The following is a 21,002-nucleotide window of genomic DNA, read 5'->3' as shown; positions in this document are numbered from 1 at the left end:
TTCGCTTCAGAACTCAAACCTCCTATGGCGCCGTTTTGATGCTACAAAGCGATCACTTCCCGTTAGCATTCCATTGACTGCCATTCATTTTGACGTCACTTTGGCAGCGAATAACTTTACATCTGAAGCATTTAAAAACTCTATTTGTCCAATGTTTATTTCTAAAGAAACACAACAATGTATAAAAGGTTCCATTACGTATCTCACGTTATGGCTCAGTATTAGACGTTTTTGTAAAAATAGGCAAACGATTGTCTCATAACCAAGCGACTTACTGTCGCATAGTAGAGGAATTACCGTACAGTACAGGAGAAGCTTGCAGGCAGTTTCGACTTACATGAGCTATTTAGGTTTAATTAATAATATTAACTAGCATTTTAATTAGCAATAATTAGCCTGTGCCCATGTTATCTCCTTACCTATGCCCTCCGTCTCTGCAAGATTCGGAATGATTGAGATTTCTCTTGGCACAGCTAGCAGAAGACTTACAAGACAGGTTGCTCACGTCACATTTACTTTGTCTCTCTCAGTTGGAGGCTGCGCAGTAACGCTCAACGCTCACCCAAAAAGTGCTTCTAATATCCTTCACTGGTCGCCGTCCAGAGCAACGGGATCTGTTGGTCTGCGTGGGGCAGCTCTCCTATTGGCTATTGACTATTGGCTGTGACACAGTTTATGGCCCCACTGACGCGTATTGTCACCGTGACAACTAACAACAATCACCATTTTGTTGTATACCAATCAAATGACCACAGGAAACAGTCCAATGGCCTTTCTATCCATTTTATTTCTATGGTTACTATGTTGTAAGTGTGAGGCTGCCATTAACTTATATTAGGCTAGTTCAAGGAGAAATAGGATTACAAGTCTACTTTAAGCCCCAAGTGCCATTGAGGTCAGGGCTTAGTCAGCCAAATAGAATACTTGACCCATGGCACAGTTTCAGGCCTAGCCGTTTGTTAATGATACCATTTACAGTATCAATAGGTTACCTGAGATATACTCGTTCTTGATTGGTTGGCAGATGTTCGTTTGTTAAAACCATAGTTCCAGTCAAAAGTTTCAAAACGTTCCAAATCATGGCACTGTTAGTTTTTTTTATAGCTTTGGTACTATTATCACAAGTAGCCTAGGTGGTAAAACATCACAACTCTACAAAACTCAAAACAGATCATCAAAATGGCTGTTTTTTTCAAACATGTTATCACATGTTCAATTGACTAACACACAGAATTACACAGTAACTTTTTCACCACACATAATCAGTTTGTCATCAAGACAATACCTTTCATATGAAGTAATAGTCTTTCACAATGTAATGCTCACAATACTTTTGATATGCTTCTCTTCTGATTTGCAGAAATACATTTCACCAACATTTAATCCAACTGCTCTTAATGGTTAATCACTGAACCGTTTGGTAAACCTATAGATTTTAAATTGTTTTTTCAGCTATATAACATGTGTGTTTGTATGAACATCTAAATTACATGTAACCACACCAGGAATACTATGCTAATTGATTTCACCTAGTGGTAAGGAAAATGATAGACAGCAAGGAAAATGAAAAGCTCAGGAACAAGGGATCCTTCAGAGAGGTGGGCATGTAATGACATCAGTGTAGACCAATGCAGTGTAGACCAATGTCAACATGGATTCGCCACACCAAATGTTTTTTTTCCCCAAGGTGAATGAAAAAGGATGACATTCATTATGGATGAAAATCTATGGCCAAAGCTCAAGACAGGGTTGATCCAAATGATTGTAATGTAATGTGTGCTAAATACAGTATTATGCTTGTTTTTCATTTAGTTACAATAATTTGTTTTACAGTATTTACTGTAACCGTGTACATTTGATTTTACAGTATATCTATGTTACAAAGTATATCTGAAAAGTAATGTAAAAACAAATTTGGCCAAATGATTGCAGAGGATGTCTTCTTTGATCACAACTTACACACTTGATAGATATGGAAATGATAGATTTTGTAAATGTTGGGTAAGTGTAGACTATTACCTAATGTGAAAACTGTAATCTGTCTTTTACACTAGGCTACTGTAGCATATTACTTTCAGCACTTCTAACGGCGATTTGAAACATGTAGGCATATCTTGCATTGTTACTGGATTCACTGGTAGTTAAAAATACTAAACTGAAAATATATTATTACGGTGTGTTTTGGTGATTAAACCACATGTTCTCATGACGTTTCACAGAACAATTATATTTTGAATCAATGGTTGTGTGGTGAGAGATGTTTACAATCCAAATGAATGCACAATGGCAAGTTTTGAATGAAAGGCTGTGTTAAGTGTGATGAGTTCTGACTTTTGTAGTAGTTGTGAAATTGTAGCCTACCACATAGTTGCGATAATAGAAGCGATCAAAAAGCCTGTAAATTGCAGTTACTTAATCTGGTTTCAAGACATTTTAACAAGTGGTTTTTATTGTTAAACGACCATGGTAAAACCTGGCTGAGAAAACAATAGCGTTCATTTTGTGTAGGCTATTGTTTTTCATATAGCCTAGGCCTAATTGATTTTTTTGCTTCACTTTATGACAGGACGGTGTGTGTGTGTGTGTGTGTGTGTGTGTGTGTGTGTGTGTGTGTGTGTGTGTGTGTGTGTGTGTGTGTGTGTGTGTGTGTGTGTGTGTGTGTGTTTGTGATGTAGCCTCATGGATGTATTAAGTAGCCTTGTCTCTGCGCTCCTCCAAGATCTCGCGGGATTTTAAGATTAAACGGGTGGTTAAAAAAGGTGGTTCCCTCGCTGCGTCGGGCTGACAGCAGAGAGCTGTACAGTTAGCTAGTAGTAGGCTATGTGCTGTAGGTTTCTCTGCAGGTCTACATAGCGACACTTCACTCTGTGCGTGATACGATTGCGTGTGTGTAGGTGCGAGCCTCGGAGAATCCATCCCGCATCATCATCATATTCCGCTCAGGTCACCTAGCGCTCGACTACCGGCATTTTCCATCTCCCGTCTCCGAAGATGATACCTGGCAAACGAAGGGCTGCAGTCATGTTCTTCTCGGTGGCGATTTTTGGAGCCCTGATGCTGCAGTCCGTCTCTTCCCAGAACGGTAGGAAATTCTGTTATAGAAAATACATGGCAGTAATCTCACTTCATGGGTTTTTAGGGAGGGATGTCGTGTTGTGCAGTGGGGCATTTTTTTATATGAATCATTACGAGACGTGTTGGTTCTTAAGAACGCTGTCCATCACGAATATCTCACCGGCCGCCAAGTCTCATTAGATAATCCCTAACGTTACACTGAAATAAACTGATAACAGTCGAATGAAGAGCTGTTTTTGGGTATTCCTTCGAAATAAAGGGTCAATAAATCTGTATTCGTTGGGCCGAAGTGGGCCACAAGGAGGCCTGTGCGATGTCCCTAAAATGTCCTTTGAAGTGTGGAGCTGCATGTATTAACCCGTTCAATCAGCAAGTCCTGCTCATTAGGTTGGGAAATAGGAGCAGGTGGACAGGGAAATGGTGTCCCACTGAAGTTCACAATCTGTCATGTTTTCCTTCACACACACACACACACACACACACACACACACACACACACACACACACACACACACACACACACACACACACACACACACAGCTCAGGTATGTCAGGATATGGCTCAGTATCAGCAGCAGATCACCAACTCCTCTCCTCACAGGGTGAGATAATTCCCTGCATCCGCTCAGGTTCATAACATAACATGTAGGCTATGTAATTAGATGTAGGGCCTCAGAAGTGCTGTAAATAGCACCAGTCCATTTTGCTGCATGCTTCTATTTTTAGCGCAGAGATGCTGCACTGGGAACCATGGCTTTAATGTCTTCTTGCAACAGTGAATCTGTTAACTCTTCGCTGTGATGTGCTCCACTGCAGAATGGCATTGATTTCTCAGCGAGGTTCTACTTGTCCAATTGACCAAAATCCATCTCAGCTGAGTATTTGGGGGGTGACTACTTTAAGAGTGCAGTGCAGATTTGCAAGCATGTGTGAGAATAAGTTAGAATTTATTCAGCTATGGCCTTCCCTGCAGTGGACCATATGTAGGAATGCATTTGACATCTCCTCCTTTACAGCACACCCACTCATTAGCTCTTTTTCAATCAGCACCCCAGCAGCGGATAAAGCTCTGCTTAAATGTATAATGGCTTTTTATCTGACAGACAGCTACAAAGTGTGATATTTCCGTATCTTCTTATTGTTAGTATACGTATACCATTGGCTGAGTCTGGTAATGCAAGATATTAACGAACAATTAGCCAGCTACGTCACAGAAGCCATTTTTGTCTGCTAATAGCTGTTCACATGTGAAGCGAAACCATTTTTGGGGGTCATTTCCATACAGAAGCCACAAAAACTCGTAATAACAAAGTCTCAGTTAATAAACTGATCAATGCAAACATAGGATTTTCTTGCTTTGCCATTGCAGAGTGCATATAATGAATATTTGGGAATGATCAGTCTTGGGTTCATATTATGGTATAAGAAGTGGAGTTGCGATGTTCATCGGTACACAGGCCAGAGTGCAGTTATTTTGACAAATAACCTGGCAGACAAATTATTCACCTTGTAGTTGTGGTTCCTTCCATTTTTCTAATTTTAATCCCAGATTTGACCCTTATTAGCATAGTTTACCAAATTGTAGCTTTCTCAGCAAATTGGAAATATACAAATGGTGAAGGTTTTAGGATGTATTGTCAGTGTGTGTTAAATATACTGTATTTTAATTTCAAAATAACTAATTAACATAGAGCTCATCAAGTGAAGTAGCCTATATAAGACATCATAAGCCTGAAATTATAAGGTCCTATCTGTGTAATTAGCAGTATGGCTACAATTATTGATTATTCTAATTTTTGATTAATCCAATGATTATTTTCTCAATTTGTTGATTAATTGTTTGGTCAACACAATATGTCAGGAACTAGTAAAAACAACAACAACTAGGGAATGCATTGCATTTAAACAACTTCAACGATTAATCAATATTTAAAATGGCTGCAGATTATATTTCTGTCAATTCACTAATTGATTAATTGACTAATTGTTTCAGCTCTAATTTACATTTCTGTCATATTTAACATCAAAGGCATCCTTTTAAATTAATTTCTTTATAGCTCAGCTCTTTCTCATGCTCCCTGATACCCTGCACGCAAAATATCAAAATCCCAGGACAATTAGAGACGTGGTTTGTAAGAGAATACATTTTAAATTTGAATGATGCGGTTGGCTGTTTAACCACATTAAAACTAGAAATGTTTATTACTCTTAGTATTTAATTTAAAATCATGTTCAAAATAATTTTATACAATCTCTTTTATTTTCTGTAAACATCAGATTACAATAATATCAGTCACTGGAGGAAAATTTCAGAACATTTACTTTAAAACCAGCATGTAAATGCAATATATGCTTCTGTTGCTTTTTTCTAATCTCTAGTTGTCTCTGTCCATCAGGTCTCACTTCTGTTCTAATACAATATTCATTTAGCATCCAATTAGCTACTTAATAGGTGTTGGTACATTACAACTGGGACGGTGGCCAGAATTCAGAAGATACAAAGAAAATATCTGTGAGGAATGGCCATCTGTCAGGTTGCTGTCAGATTTAGGGGACGAATAATTAACCAGAAATTAGCATAGCAACTTTTTTTATCTCACCAAATACAGTATGTGATTATAAAAGGCTTGTATGAAAATAACAATACACCATGAAGTCCCATTTCGAGCTGAAACAATTAGCCGAATAATTGATTAGTAGATCAGCAGAAAAACTATTTTGTTAATCGGTTAATCATCAAAGTTCGTTATCAAGCTTAAACTCCAACTATTTTTTGGTCCCCAGCTTCTCCAATGTGGGGATTTACTGCTTTTGTCTGTTTTTATATCACCGTAAACTGAACATTATTATTGTTGGTCGGACAAAATAAGACATTGGAAGATGTCACCTTGAGTTCTGGGAAATTGGGATAGACATTTTTTATTATTTTCTGACCAAACCATTAATACATTATAGGCAAAAAGGCAAAGACAAATTAATTGATAGCATAATTGATACACCGGGCAGTTTCAGAGTAGTTTGGTTTTATTCACACTTTTCTACATATTCACCAAGAAAACAAACAAACAAACAAAATCCAGTGTAAACATGGATCAACATGAATAAGATGAAACAAACAAGTGCTTTACAGACATTTAAACTTTAAAAGGAATTGGAAACAAATTGGAAGCAAAAATATTGAATAAATGAAAGTGTGAATGTGTACAAACTTGGCAATACAGATGAATAAATGAAAAGTGATAAACAGCATTAGAAGGCAGCAGAAAATAACAGATTTTTAAGCTTGCTTTTAAAGACGTACAGAGTTGGGAGAAATAATTGGAAATAAATTGACATTAATTGATAATAAAAATAATTGTTAGTTAGATAGTAGCCTTAAAATTAAATATATTTTGGGTCAATACAAGCAATTTTACGTCTCACCTTGGTCTTTAAGACATTAACACTTTTAGAGACTATAAAAAAAACAAATTTTTGGAATATGTGGACAACTTCAGATTAATCAGGATTATCTCAAGTGATGAGAATGAAAGAAAACTGAAAAAGTACAATGCAGCTGTTCTAGTACGATCACCCACATGTGACACACACAAGAGCGGTGTACCTACTAACTGAGTGTATGTAGGAATCTATTCGTGCCGGCAGTAAATGTGTTGGTCTTGATAACCAGTTGTGTCCTGTACAGCAGGGCTATGATGTCAGCTTGACATGTCTGTCTGCCTTGTGATGATCTGCCTGGTCTAGTTGGCCGCCTCTTTCTCTACCCACTTTGTTGCTGTAGAGTGCTTCTATGGAAACGGAGGTCTATCGCTATGCGCCCACACGCTCCCCAGAGACCCAGACCTGCAGTTTCTATAAATCTTCTCTCAATCTTATGTGCTCTCTACAGTGCCTATAGACCATGCTTATGACTTCAGCCCCCCCAAAGTCCTCGTCCTCCAATCTGTGCAGCCATGATCAATTGTTTCACTTTTATTGCTTTCAGTTCAGAGAAGAATACATTTCAATCCCGTATAATTAACAGTATACAGTTTGCCCAGCATCTCTGTCCCATTACTGAATAATTATATAAACAAGCACTAAAGATGTTTTCATTATACAGACAAGATGTACTGACAAGGTCACTTGGAGGACTTTTGGATGTGAGTGCTGCACGAGCCCGGCACAAATTTATATGATGTCATTGAGTGGACAAAATTAAGTGAGAGCAGCCTCGCAAAGACATCCCAGTAGAATTTAATGAGAGCTTCCTAGAAATAGCAGCAATAATGACTTGGGCAGATCTGAGGTCCTCTCTCTCTCTCTCTCTCTCTCACTCACACCAAAAACATTGATCTTGAGTTTGATGTTAATTTGAGTTCAGTAAGCTCTACTGTATATTTTACATTTTTATTTAAATCAACCTTTTTTCATTTTAAAATAATTTGTCTGTCAGTTTCTTTTTGATTATTTCACATTATCTTTTTTTCTGTTTGTCTTTCCTTTTCTGGTTCCCATTTAATGTACCCTGTTATTCGTTTCGCCTTTCCATCCTCCACCTGTTTTCCTTTTTTGGGCTCATCTCTGGACATGCTGCCCCATAAACCTCCACCGCCACCACCAGCGGGCTTTGTGAAATCACCTTTTTCTGAGACTAAGCTCACGGGTGACACCTTTGAGCTTTACTGTGAAGTGGTGGGAAACCCCACCCCAGAAATCCAGTGGTGGTACGCTGAGATCAACCAAGCTGATTCCTTCAGGCAGCTGTGGGATGGCGCCCGTAAACGGCGAGTATCCATCAGCACGGCCTACGGCTCCAACGCCGTGAGCGTGTTGAGTGTCTCTCATCTCACGCTGGACGATGCCGGGACCTATGAGTGCAGAGCCAGCAATGACCCGCGACGTAACAACCTGCACCAAAATCCAGCCACCACCTGGATCCGCGCTCAGGCCACTATAATGGTGCTGCAGAGTGAGTGGTCACTGTAGAGGAGCCCCCCCTCACAACCCTCCCCAGCTCCCCTCCGTTAGCCTCCCTCAGACCTCTAGCTTCCTCCGTAGGTCCCATCCTCCCCTACAGACTTGGAAAATGAAGAATAACAACTCCAGCTAGTCCGTATACTTTTACCAGCTAGTTGAGTAGTATTTATACATTGTGCTCATCCCTCGGTTCAGCAGATTCTTCAACCTGCACCTCGTAGAGACCAATCTCCTCCCCATCTCCATTTCCTCTCTACTTCATTTTTCTCTTCCTTTAGCTCTCATCTTCTCATTTCCCTGAACTGAATATCATTATAATCATTTTCATTTTTCTTTTGGTTATTGTTAGTCGTGATCTGTTTTCATTTGTGTTTTTTAAAAGGCCAAATTTTGCAGACTGACCACTTACACACACAAAGCATTTGGAATGACCTTGTTATTTCTGAATCTTATGAATGATAACATCTGTTTGTTGTTTGCCCACCAGCAGCAAGCAATCAGTGCCATGTTTTTCTATAAAGTATAATTCTTTCTTTCCCCACAAACAATCCTGTCACAGAATCAGAAATGCACAGAACTAGATGGAAACCAAAACTTGTGGGTACAGAACTTGGGTCTTGGATCTCAATACTTTTTTGGTACCGGCCATAATGTTTCTTATTTGTTGATCAGATAGCTCCAGATGTATAATCATGCCAATTTTAGATTATCTTTCGCGGGCAAATTAGTAGTTCAGCTGGTGTTTAGGTTTAGACAGGATTTACCAGTTGTGAGGTTTGATGTTATATTCCTCAAAGTAAGGTATTGGAAAAAGACATTTGGTTATTTACTGTATACCAAATGTGAGGTGTTGCTTAAATAAATTATTCAAAATGATGCTGAGATGTGTAAGTGTTTCAGCTTGTGACTACTCAGATTTAGAGCTTCAACGGTGTTTTAATGTAAAAAGAAGATGTAGATAATCAAGATTAAGCAAAATACAACACTCCAATTTCCACAGGTTGAATTTCAAACAGATACAAATGTTTGTTATTATGAGCTTCTGTGTTTTTTTTATGGCATTCCTTCAGAGCTCTCATCTCTTAAGTAAAGCTAAGAGAGTTGATGAATGGACCTTGACCTAGAGTCATCCACACTGGCTTACGACATGATTACTTTCATAAAAGGTTTTATAATGTGATATTTTTTTAATCAGCATTTGGAGAAGAATCACTGAAAGTTTAGACCTGTCTGTATTCCAGTAGTGTGAAATATCTAGTTGTATGCTGTATAGAAACTGGTTCCAGAGGAACTTTTGCCCACTCTAAATTGCTGTTCCAAAATTTGTATTTAATAAATTCCTTAATGTAATGATACTGTAGGTTTACGTCATGACCATCAGTTTAAATTCATTCAAATTTGTTGCTGAGAAGTAGTGTTCATTGTGGTACGGCGGATTCATCATTGCAGGTGTGAGACCGCAACACAGCACAATGCATCTGGAGTGAGCTATAATATTAATTTTAGCTGCAGATTGTTCTGTAATATGTGTAAAAAGCATAATCTTTAGCTTTTGCTCATCACATGTAACAGAAATTTAAGCTCAGTGATTGGATGCTTCTTACTGAAATACATAGGCTTGTACCATAACTTGTATTAAAGAACCAGATATTTTTTAATGCAGTTGGTCATCTTTTGATGATTCAACTGAGGGAGTTTTATCTCAGCCTTGGAAGTGCTCCCACTTCCCAGTCACCTAACAACACAGAAAATGACTTCTACTTCAGGAACCCTGGATGCCAGAAATAATTCCTCCCACTTCACAACTCTATTCCTGTGCTATATTGTATAAGTGTGTATAAAGTGTGGTTGGCGTGGTGTCTGGGTTTGAACCCTTTGTGCCTTGTTGTTTACATCATCCAAAACACCCTTACCCATGAGTCCCAGCAAGCATCACTTCTGTCGTAGCTGATCTGTGTCCTTCTTACAGAGCCGTCAATCGCCGCCTCTGAATCCATCACAGTTTCTGTGGAAGGCGACTCATACACACTGCAGTGCAACCTGACCAGCTCCCACAGTGCCCAACAGGAGAGCTACTGGATGAAGAACGGGGAGGAGATCCCGGAAACACGCAGCCCAAATAAGAACACTGAGTACCTGTAGGAGTCACACCAAAACTTGTGTGTGTGTGTGTGTGTGTGTGTGTGTGTGTGTGTGTGTGTGTGTGTGTGTGTGTGTGTGTGTGTGTGTGTGTGTGTGTGTGTGTGTGTGTGTGTGTGTGTGTGTGTGTGTGTGTGTGTGTGTGTGTGTGTGAATAAGGGGAAAGCTGGATTTCATATAGATGCCAGTTCAAGAAAATAATAATTAGAACTGAAAGTGACGAGCCATATTCAAAGCACTACAGACATGACAGTGAGAGTTCACCTACAAAGGAAGATGAGGTTGGACAATTATCTGCGTGTGTGTGTGTAAGTGTGGGTTCACATGAGGTGTGTTTTTGCTCTGCAGGCTGAAAAAAACAAAAGGAGATTCTGCCGGAGTGTACATGTGTGTCTTCACCTTCGCAATGGCTCCTGCAGCAAACGCCACCATCGAAGTTAAAGGTAGGTGTTGATTTGTGAGCTGCAGGCATTTTTGTCAGTTTCACGGCCACATTAGAGATGTCACCAATAAAAATGGCCCAAATGGCCTTGAGCACTAGCCCTGTCATGTGAAGACCTGTAATTTCATACAGCTCTGTTGGCTGTTCATGGGGCAGCCGGCGTCCTTGACACCTCCATCTAACCAATGCCCGGCTCAGTGGCAGCAGATGGTGTCTTGTTTGTCTGATGGCAAGGGATTAGGTCTCAACGACAAAATCTGGTCAGCCTTTTCTGCTGTCACACGCATCGCTATGAAGGCAAATAGGATTTTGTTTGCTTTTATTTTATGGGGCATTTCTTTTCATCTGGGAAGAGGGGAAAAATTCCCAGGCAAATTTACGTAATACATAGAATAATACAGGGAGCTTGATGTTACATTGGATCACACACACTCCAAATAGATAAAATGAAATGTGAATGAAATGTTAGAGGTTGAAAATGTCTTCCCTATGTTATGCTCCCTGATCATGGCTTGACAACATCAATGGAATTACCTTTATTTGGTGGATTGTATCTGTTTTATTCTTTTATTGGGAGTTTCTCTACTTGTTGCAATCTTGTTTGCTGCATTATTTACCCCCTGCAGCTGTTTTAATGCCAATTATATTTTTTGTTATCTACCTAACTTGAGAAGTACTTTATAAATAAATTATTATTTGTATGATCTGAACACAGTGAAGCAGTTGTTTTCCATAAGCATTGCTTACTTAACTAATATTTAAAGGATAGATGCCATAAAAGAACATTAAGAACATTGTTTATTATCAGTTTCTACTTGCACCTCACATGACTGTTGCCTACATTTATAAATTACTGCACCCACAATGGACGTATAACACTTTATTTGTGTCACTTTCTTAAATGTATTTTAACAATTGATCTTTGTTATCTGTTTTGTTATTTTGTTTTAGCTGCTCCTCATATTACAAGCCACAAACGTAGTGAGAATAAGAACGAGGGCCAGCTTGCTGTGCTCTACTGTAAGTCTGTGGGCTACCCTTACCCTGTCTGGACATGGCGCAAATTGGACAACGGCATTCCTAGGGTATGTGTGTTTATTAGGTACACCTATACAATCGTATGCAATCCAATACAAAGTCTACATTTAGGAAGATCATAATGTTTAGTTTTTGTTGACATTGTCAGAGAGGTATTCATTCAACTATGTGTTTATTATTAAGGTAGTTGTAGTGGTGTTGTACTGTACTGTGTTATATTGAAACACATAATGAGCATATACTTGAATTCATGTTCAGTTCATAGCTGTAATATAACTGGTTACTGTAGCATGTAAACTTAGTTTTGTCACATGTGCACAAACCTGCATTAGAAGTCCACTACTCCTCTACTAGCTACCTAATCAGAAGGGAAACATTGAGGTTAAGATGTTAAAATCCACTTTAGCTTAAGCTAACATTATCCACAACTGCATTCTTATCTGCTTGTTTTAAAGGATTCTTTGCGAAACCTCACTTGTACTGAGTTACTGTAAATATTCAAGCGCAAAAAGCAATTTATTTGTGACTACACAATTACACCAAATAGAAAATCATGTATTGTACATGAGTTCATAATAATAATAAACTTTATTTGCACAACACCTTTCAGAACTAAGCTACAAAGGAAAAGTAAGATTAAAGGTCCCATGGCATGAAAATTTCTAAAAGAATTTTAACATTAATATGTGTTCCCCCAGCCTGCCTATGGTCCCCCAGTGGCTAGAAATGGTGATAGGTGTAAACCGAGCCCTGGGTATCCTGCTCTGCCTTTGAGAAAATGAAAGCTCAGATGGGCCGATCTGGAATCTTGCTCCTTATGACCTCATAAGGTTTACCTCCCCTTTCTCTGCTTTGCCCGCCCAGAGAATTTGGCCCACGCATGAGAGAGAGACATCATGGCTTTCAAACGAGCAAAGTGGCAGTTGGTCAAGGCCACACCCCCACCCTCCACCTTGCCGCCACCTCTCTCCTCCTCAATAGCTACAGACACAGAAATGGCACATACTAAGGAAAGCTCATTGTGGGACTGGCTCGTAATGGCTGTAATTCTACACCAAGGCTGAATTTCGAAAGAGACTTCAGATACAGTATTAGGGGACCACTAAGGTCTATATAAAAGCATCCAAAGAGCACCATGTCATGGGACCTTTAAAACAAATCAGCATTATGATTAGATAAAATCCAGGCAAAAATTGTAGAGAAAATGAAATAGAATATAATACTCAATAACAAGATAAAAAGAGTAAGATAAACAAATAAAATATGTAGATACAGTATATTTAACATAAATACAATATAGTAGCTAGCCCATGACGTTTTGTATTGTTATTTCATAAGATGGTCCTGTAATATAACATAAAAGAAATGATATAATGTTTTGAGGTTTTACTTCATGACCTTAACAAGAATATAAAAGCAACTGTGTCCATAAACACAACCACTGTCAACCCTCGACATTATTTAGTACACTTCTTTCTTCTCCCTCGATAGGAAATTGACAACTCAACCGGACGCTTCTTTATCAGCAGCAGAGACAACTACACTGAGCTCCACATTGTCAACCTGGACATTAATTTAGATCCAGGCGAGTACCACTGCAATGCCACCAACATGCTCGGCAGCCATGACGAGATGATTGTGCTGAGGGTTCGCAGCCACTTGGCCCCCTTATGGCCTCTTCTGGGGGTTTTGGCTGAGATCATCATCCTGATCGTCATCATCGTCGTTTATGAGAAGCGTAAGAAGCCAGATGATTTACAAGACGGTGAGTCACCAGCGGTGGCGCTTAGGGCTGTTTTATGATTCCACTGGTTTTAATATATCTGAAGAGAAATTGATTTTATTGTTCAGCTTTGACATGGATCTCTCCTGTGAATTCCCAACCCCCCTCAGTGTGGTGTTGGGCAATGAGACGACTGAAAGAGGCCCAATTAGTTTTTTGGTGTCTGCTTAAGTCATTCCTTCACCTGACACTGTGCTGTGTCTGCATTCAATAATTCAGTCTGGCGTGGTTGACCCAACAGGCAGACACTGTTGCAGGAGGTCGCACCTTGTCAGGACAATTTCATGCATTTAATATTCATGAGAAATATGATACTTTTGTGTTGCGGAGGTGGACAGTTTCAATTATTAACAGCTTTTCAGGGACCTTGTGCTGTCCCTAAGCTGCTGCCAGCTTAACCACGAGACGCATTATTTAGCTATACAACCTGCGTCAGCCTGGCATTTTCTAATTATACTGAGTACTACCTTTTTTTTAAGAGTCTAGCTATATGATAAATAATGCATTACTGGTATTTGGGTAACCTTTTTCTCAAACAGAATTTTGATGTTGTGACATGCTGATTAGATGCAACGTGCAGCAAATGACTGACTGCTCAGAGCTGCGACAATCAGTCAGTGACACTGTGAAAGAATATATTGTCATCGCGGTTCATTACATGGCGTTTAGTCACCTTGAGAATCTTCAGTCTTACAAAATGGAGTCCTACAGCAAATTCAAGCATGAAATGTTAATACTAAAATTTTACATAGGTTAGCTTTGGCTGTTCAATATTTTAACAGATTATTGTAATATCCTCCCCTTTTTCCCAAATTGCATAACCTAAACCATTTTTGTGGTAAGTGTGAGACTTTGCATGCTTCCTGGATTTCAATAAGCGTCCAGCCTCATCTCCTTCCAGTTCACAACACCGTTCTGTTTAGCATCAACAGAAGTGTTGAGTGACGTTCGAAATCTTCCGTTTTTAAGATTTTATTTTAAACGGTAACTTTATGTTTCTCCATCAAACTGCAGCAGTGAGATGGCATGCAAGTCACTGTGAATAATTGAAAAATATTGTGTGTTTATCAATCATTTCTACTGTCACTGTTTGACACTGCTTCAATTACTTCATTACCCTGAGTGTCTATGCATGACATTTTTGTTTTATTGGAGTTTTGTGTTTGTTTTATTGTGGTGATGTGCTAAATTTAACTGCATTCTGTGTGTTTGTGAGTGACCTCATGAGGTGGGTTTTCCTGCTGTATGACGGTCTGTCACTTTACTATTTTGTTTCTTCATCTGAGCTTTGTTTTTAATCCCATAACACAGTCTGCACATGCAGTACAGTTGAAACATAAAAACACCTCAAACCTCAAGTGCACCGTGTGTCAGTCACAGCTACTGTTCTTAATGGTTGATGCTTTCTGGAAAAACAAAAAATATACACTTGTCACTTCATCATTAGTGTGCAACTTCCTTGCGATTATTTTATTTTTTGGTCTTCATTTTTTCCATATTTTCCCTTGTTGCCTCAGATGATGACCATGCAGGTCCAGTGTAAGTATAACATTTTTACCTTCAATAACTTAATAATAACAATAACTATTGTTCAATAACAATAACTATCTTTGTTTAGCATGATTTGCATGTTTAGCATGTTTTGTTGTAGCTTATCATGATGTATCTCCTCCTGGCTGTCTTTAGAGCTCAGTGTACAGTACACCTTAAATCTGGGTCACAAACAACTGGGAGCATCATCCCATGGTGCTTTGCTGCATTTATGTAAATCACAGGGAAATATAATAAGTCAAGTAAGGACATTTTTTTTCTGTCAATGACCAGTTACCATCTGCATATTGTCCTGATAAGGGAAGTCCTGCTCATGATGCTCTATAACTTAAAAAGACCACCCCCTATTATCATGTCCTTATAGCTGCTTTGTCTTTTTTTTTTTTTTTTTGCCTTGCTTTGTTTTTTTTCTATTTTTAATCTTATTACAACTCCATTATGTGTTATAAACCATTTATTAAATGTGTGTATACTGCTTATAAATGGGGGACTTTAAATAAAGTGTTCCCATTAAAGGATCAAAATAAATGAGTAAATATGTTACTGGACCCTGGTCTGGTTTACTCCTCCACACAGTGAAAAGTAGAAATTGTGTTCACGTAATCAGCTGTTTAGTGTACACTAGAGCTGCAGCTAAGTATTGGTTCATTGTTGATTAAAGGGCCATTCCACCGATCATTTTTACAGATTTTAGAAAGCTAGAGTTGGTCTTTAATCTACTGTTTTGTTATGTTTTTTTTTCTAAAATTGAATTAGTATTTAGTCTTTACATGCAAAATGTCAAAACATTATTCTCAAATTGGCAGAGCCAGTGACTTGAAACAGACAAACCAAATCTTATGTTTTTATTCAATAAATGCTACATCTATTTAACAGTTAATAGAATTGGAATAAAATTATTTTCTGCCAATCAATTAATCAATCATTTGACTGATTGTTTCAGCTCTAAACATGTTTCATTTAACTGATTGTGTTGTTTTCTTCATTTTTAAAGGAAAACTAATTCAACCAATAACCACAAAGACAAGAATCTTCGCCAGAGGAATACAAACTGAGCAGCCTGTCTGCTGAGTAAGTATTACATTATTAAGCAAAAGCCTGATGATACATAATGTATTAACAGTCTGTGGCCACAGATTACAAGATGATCCATAATATGATCTTATCCTTGAACGCTGTTGTCAACCATAATAAGACTACTGTGTGACTGGGCTAATGAGTTGAATGTTGTCTTTATTTGCAGGTTCATTCATCATTTCACATGTATTGACCATATGAAGGTAAACAAGAAGGGAATCCAGTATCTGTCATTACAAGTATGGTTGTGGAGGAGTTCAATGAGGCATGCCTTATGATTTTATTGTGTGAAGGTGCGGAAATGGAATATGAATTATTAACATTATAACCATTGTTGCTGCATGCAGTTGTTGACATTTATTTTTCCCTCTTATTCACTAATTTTATATTGTTACGACTTTTAAAATAATGCATGCAAGATGTTGACCTTCTGTTTGATACAGAAACAATTTTTTTTTGCTCTTTTCTCTGAGAGTGGCTTCATTTAGATAATCAGTACTGTGTGTTCTAGAGGAAAAACAAAACTCGGCAATGTAAAAGAAAATGCCACTATAATCTGGTATGACAGTTATGTACAGTTTTATCATTCCACTGCATACCATTTTATCAGAAACTATCTATTGCATTTTAAGGGCTTCGCAATGTCCCTCTAAATTTGATTAAATGTTTATTTTACTGTATGTACTGTATGTATTAAATCATTATATCTATGTATCAGATCTCCATTAATATAAAGACTATTCAAATGATATGATGCACTTAAATGTTGAGGATAACGAAAAACTGTCAAAACCTACAGTACTTTAGGAAACCTGTACTAATCATTCTAATATATTGTTTTGTAAGTATGTGTATTGTACAGCATGGCTATTATCCTATGCAATTATTATCCATATCAATATATTGAAAATCATTGCAGCTTTTGATTTCTCTGTGACAAAGCTTTAAACTAGTAGGATCACCATAGAGCGTTGATGGCATACTGCACAGCTGCATGGATTCTCTACAGCTGACGTGGGCGGTGGTGAAAGAAGCCCACGTCAGGACTGACAAGATCTCCGACTCATTTTTAAGAATAAATATCTAAAAAAAATAAAGTGTGTTAAGTATCCTTCTTTGTAAAACACAGTAGACATTCAGTTGTACCATTCATGATGCAAACCTGGCTGTCCCATGAGGACACCGGGAAATAGGAGCACGTTGAGAACAGCACCATCTAGTGAGATTTTGAGTGGCTCACAGCAGACATGTTGAACATGATGATGGACTTCACATCAAAAGAACAAGAAACAACAAATCTTGATGAAGAAATCCTCACTGTCAGACCAATAACATCAGTTACTTGACACATTTTTGTAGTTCCTTTTAACAATTGGCCAACAATAATGATGAAAATGTCCTACGAAGCAAACTTGGGCGCATTCACAGTTCAGTTTTGTTTTTTTCTTGATCAATGAACATTGATCAAAAAATAAAATCCTCTAAAACCAGACCCCTTAGTTAAAGAGTGTATTTATCATTACCAGTATATTATATTTTATTTTACGCATACTACATTCCTTCCAGTGTTTTTGATATAAACTATAAATTAGATGTGAAAAGATGGAAAATGTGACACTGCTAACACCCAAAGTTAAATTCTAGAGATGCTGTCTTTCTGGTTAGGATTACTGATAGGTGGAGGAAAAAATGAATTATCAAATCATAACAAGAGTTATCTCGAGACACTTTACAGATATAATTTAAAGGCTACCGTTGAGGACACTGAGGTCATGTCCTCAGTATCTTTTCAAGAAATATAGGAGTTTTTAACAATATCTACAATTACACATGGTGAGTTTTTAAGCCTGATTGAGATGTTATTTAGAGTCCAAATTATTTTTTAAAAAGTTTTAAAGTTTTATGCCAAAAACACAACATGAAATTGAACTGAATTGAATTACTCTTTCGGATAAGAAAACAAATACAATGCAAAGGTATGCAGCTCTTCTTCTAGGAACATGTGAAATGTTCAAATCAATCAATTTATTGATGGCAACTGATCCATTTCCATCTGCAATCTAGAATATGTTTAAACTTTTAGTACCAAGCACTGACAGTATATTGCTACTTACCGATTATGTGCAGTTTTGCGATTTTATAGTTCAGACAAAGAAACTTATTGTGTTATACTGAAAAGTGTTCATAAAATGTTGTACCCTCATATATAATATGAAAATGGTGGAAAAAATATTAGCTAGACCTGGCTTTTTGCCAGGTGTACCTAATAAACTGGCAACTTAATGTATTTTTCTTCTGTCTGATTCTCAAACAGTAGTGGGCAGCCATATAGCAAAGGGGGGCACTATTTGACTGCTGGCTGGTAGCACCAGTAGGTCTCATTGTTGGGCTTTCAGCAGCATTTCTATAACTATTGCCAGCTGGAGAGTATTGTTATGTGTTTTCTTTTAATTGTCTGGACCTGATTCCGATGATGTGGTGGTGTCCTGGATTAATATGTCAGTGGGATTCAAACCGTAATAAGAACAGTCCATTTCTACAGCAAAGAGACATCTGTGACTTTGTGAACCCTGAACAAAAAACTGGAACACAACTTTTGACAAAAATGATTTGTAGTCCGTCTGTGTGAGTTAATCTCTCTTTCAGGTAATGAGATGTCAGGTGAAGTTTAAATAAATCTGACAGACAGGACTAAACAGGACAGTGAATTGTCTTAACATAACAAATTTAGTGGGTAGATTTAAACTTAGTTGGAAAGATTCATAGTTTTATTTGTATTTATTTTCTTTCTACTACTGGCCTCCTCTGTGACCAGACGGAATAGACTTTCAGTCATGTTTTACAACATAACACAACATTACAACGTACAACATTGTGAAGACGAGTGCTGGTTTGTCAGCCGGGCGTTTAGATTCGCTACTGTACAGTGTGTGTTTACCATTTGATATTATGTGACTAGTTATCTCATGAGGGCGTTAAAATCTGTCAAACTAACACATGTAATTAATGAAATAAATTACACATATGAAGCCGCATATGATAAACTGAAAATGGCACACATAACATTACATGGCAACTGCCTGCAAATCAGCCATGTGATATGAGATGACGTCCAACACTGATAATCATGCCTGCAAACATAATGGAGAGTGATGACTGCAGGGTACTAAATAAGGCACAGAACTCCTAATCTCGGCTGTTCGTGATCAAGACACTGTGAGCTTGAAATGCTGACGCCAAGACACAGATTGTTTTGGCCTCTGTATGAGTACTGAAGAATAGAGGAAAGAAAACAGGATAACCTGCAAACTGTTGCATACATTTTTATAAAGACAAATCGCCGTTTTAAACTCCTATTGTATTCACTTCATGCCACGGCAATCGTGTAACCACTGATTGGAAAATTAAGAAAACGAAATTAGGTAAGAGAAATAGTTTCTGTTGAAATCTTGGCCTTTGTTATCAACATTTATATTAGTTTATCACTGTATCATTAAGGAAATATTTTGGCGGAAACAAAATGTTAATTTTTACCTGTTGGGTTTAAATCAATTCATTGACGTTTGCATTGAATTATACAATAGTAATGCAACTACCTGTCAACAACCTTTCACCAAATTAATTTGCCGTGTTGGTCTTTGCTGGGAAGTATTTCATCACTTTTTTATATGACTGAAAATGTCTTCTTCGGGGAATAAAAATGAAACACTGCAGACACTATTACAGTATTATTGCATCTGCCATGATACAGATTGTATCTCAATGTGTTTTTAGTACAGTAGTGATGCAGGTTGAAACAAATCCACCATTAACAAGGAAAGTATTAAACATTATTCGCATTGACTTCTCTCCTCATGTAGGTTCACATCAGAAGATGCGGGGATGTAAAATTGTTTTTGTTCATGTGAGATGTTTCAGCCCCTGTACCAACAACACATTCTCTATTGGTGACTGGAGGGCTCATAGATTACAGGTCAAGTCTATATATACCCCAATATCACAAATTAAAAATTTGCCTCAAGGGGCTTTATTATCTGTACAACACCCTCTATCCTTAGACCCTCGATTCGGATAAGGAGAAACTCCCACATGAAAAACCTTTAAATAAAGAGAGAATTTTTCATCAAATCATTTCAGCTGCAATGTAAAATCACTGGTTTAAAAAAGATATTACACCAGACCACACGTGTGGTTATTTGTCAATACAGCTCTTTGCGCAACATTTAATAATTTGTACATTATTCAAATTAAATAACTTTTGGGCTCGTCCGGGATTTGAACCCGGGACCTCTCGCACCCTAAGCGAGAATCATACCCCTAGACCAACGAGCCACGTTTTTGTTTGATTCATATGTGCTTCATATCAGAATTTGGTCGGTCTACATTTATTCTAAACCTATATCTCTATTGTTTTATGAGCTTTCATAAGGCCTTAAGAATGTTCATTGTGTGTAGCCTAACCGAAAACACGATGGTGGACATAAGACTTCAATACCTTTAATGCAAAATTGTCATTATTCTGATACTAGAGCATCATCCCCGCACTTGTATTATCCTCTGACAGTTGCTGTTTTCAGTCTTAAGCGGAAAACAACTCATTGGCTAAGTCAAGCCCGTCGACAAACATTTATGATGCATAAAGACCGGACTTTATAACATCCCGTCGCTTTCTCTCAACTAGTGAACTATCAACTCCAAGGCTGGATCGCATCCTTGAATCATCCTCCCCAGCTGTCCTGACTGGGCGGGGTGAGCGCATGTGCCATCCTGGCTCCTATGGCAACCTGATATTAGCTCCATAATTATTCACGTTATTAGAAAGCGGGGAGAGTGATGGATCAGTGATGTCAGCGCTCTTTGAATGCCGGTGCTAGCTGCGTGTCATCATCTTGGACTGACAGAGAGCTCAGATATTTTGAGGAGGTGGAGATCATGCT

At 38.0% G+C, this 21,002-nt stretch overlaps 1 protein-coding gene and 1 non-coding gene across 3 annotated transcripts; one reads left to right on the top strand and one right to left on the bottom strand.

Annotated features, from left to right (window-relative positions):
• Nucleotides 1-2,742: 2,742 nt before the first annotated feature.
• Nucleotides 2,743-17,122, top strand: nptna (neuroplastin a). Of its 2 annotated transcripts, XM_028585068.1 has the most exons (8): nt 2,743-3,082; nt 10,005-10,173; nt 10,523-10,617; nt 11,568-11,701; nt 13,146-13,419; nt 14,955-14,976; nt 15,983-16,059; nt 16,232-17,122. In XM_028585068.1, the coding sequence occupies exons 1-7, from the start codon at nt 2,992-2,994 to the stop codon at nt 16,041-16,043; spliced, it is 846 nt and encodes a 281-aa protein (XP_028440869.1). In that variant the 5' UTR covers nt 2,743-2,991; the 3' UTR covers nt 16,044-16,059; nt 16,232-17,122. The 2 variants fall into 2 exon arrangements, with proteins under 2 accessions (XP_028440869.1, XP_028440870.1); XM_028585069.1 differs by lacking the exon at nt 14,955-14,976.
• A 3,203-nt stretch (nt 17,123-20,325) lies between these two features.
• Nucleotides 20,326-20,397, bottom strand: trnap-agg (transfer RNA proline (anticodon AGG)). The gene has a single exon. It is a non-coding gene; the product is annotated as a tRNA-Pro (tRNA).
• Nucleotides 20,398-21,002: the final 605 nt, after the last annotated feature.

The sequence above is a fragment of the Perca flavescens genome, chromosome 8 (assembly GCF_004354835.1).
Source record: "Perca flavescens isolate YP-PL-M2 chromosome 8, PFLA_1.0, whole genome shotgun sequence".
NCBI classification, from domain to species: Eukaryota; Metazoa; Chordata; class Actinopteri; order Perciformes; family Percidae; genus Perca; species Perca flavescens.
This window is presented reverse-complemented; position numbering and strand designations above follow the sequence as displayed.

What these genes read in the sequence shown, in the direction of transcription:
- nptna (XM_028585068.1), top strand. Translation starts at nt 2,992, where the DNA reads ATGATACCTGGCAAACGAAGGGCTGCAGTCATGTTCTTCTCGGTGGCG. An exon ending in CGCCACCATCGAAGTTAAAG is followed by an intron (nt 10,618 to 11,567) that starts GTAGGTGTTGAT and finishes ATTTTGTTTTAG; the next exon opens with CTGCTCCTCATATTACAAGC. An exon ending in TGGACAACGGCATTCCTAGG is followed by an intron (nt 11,702 to 13,145) that starts GTATGTGTGTTT and finishes CTCCCTCGATAG; the next exon opens with GAAATTGACAACTCAACCGG.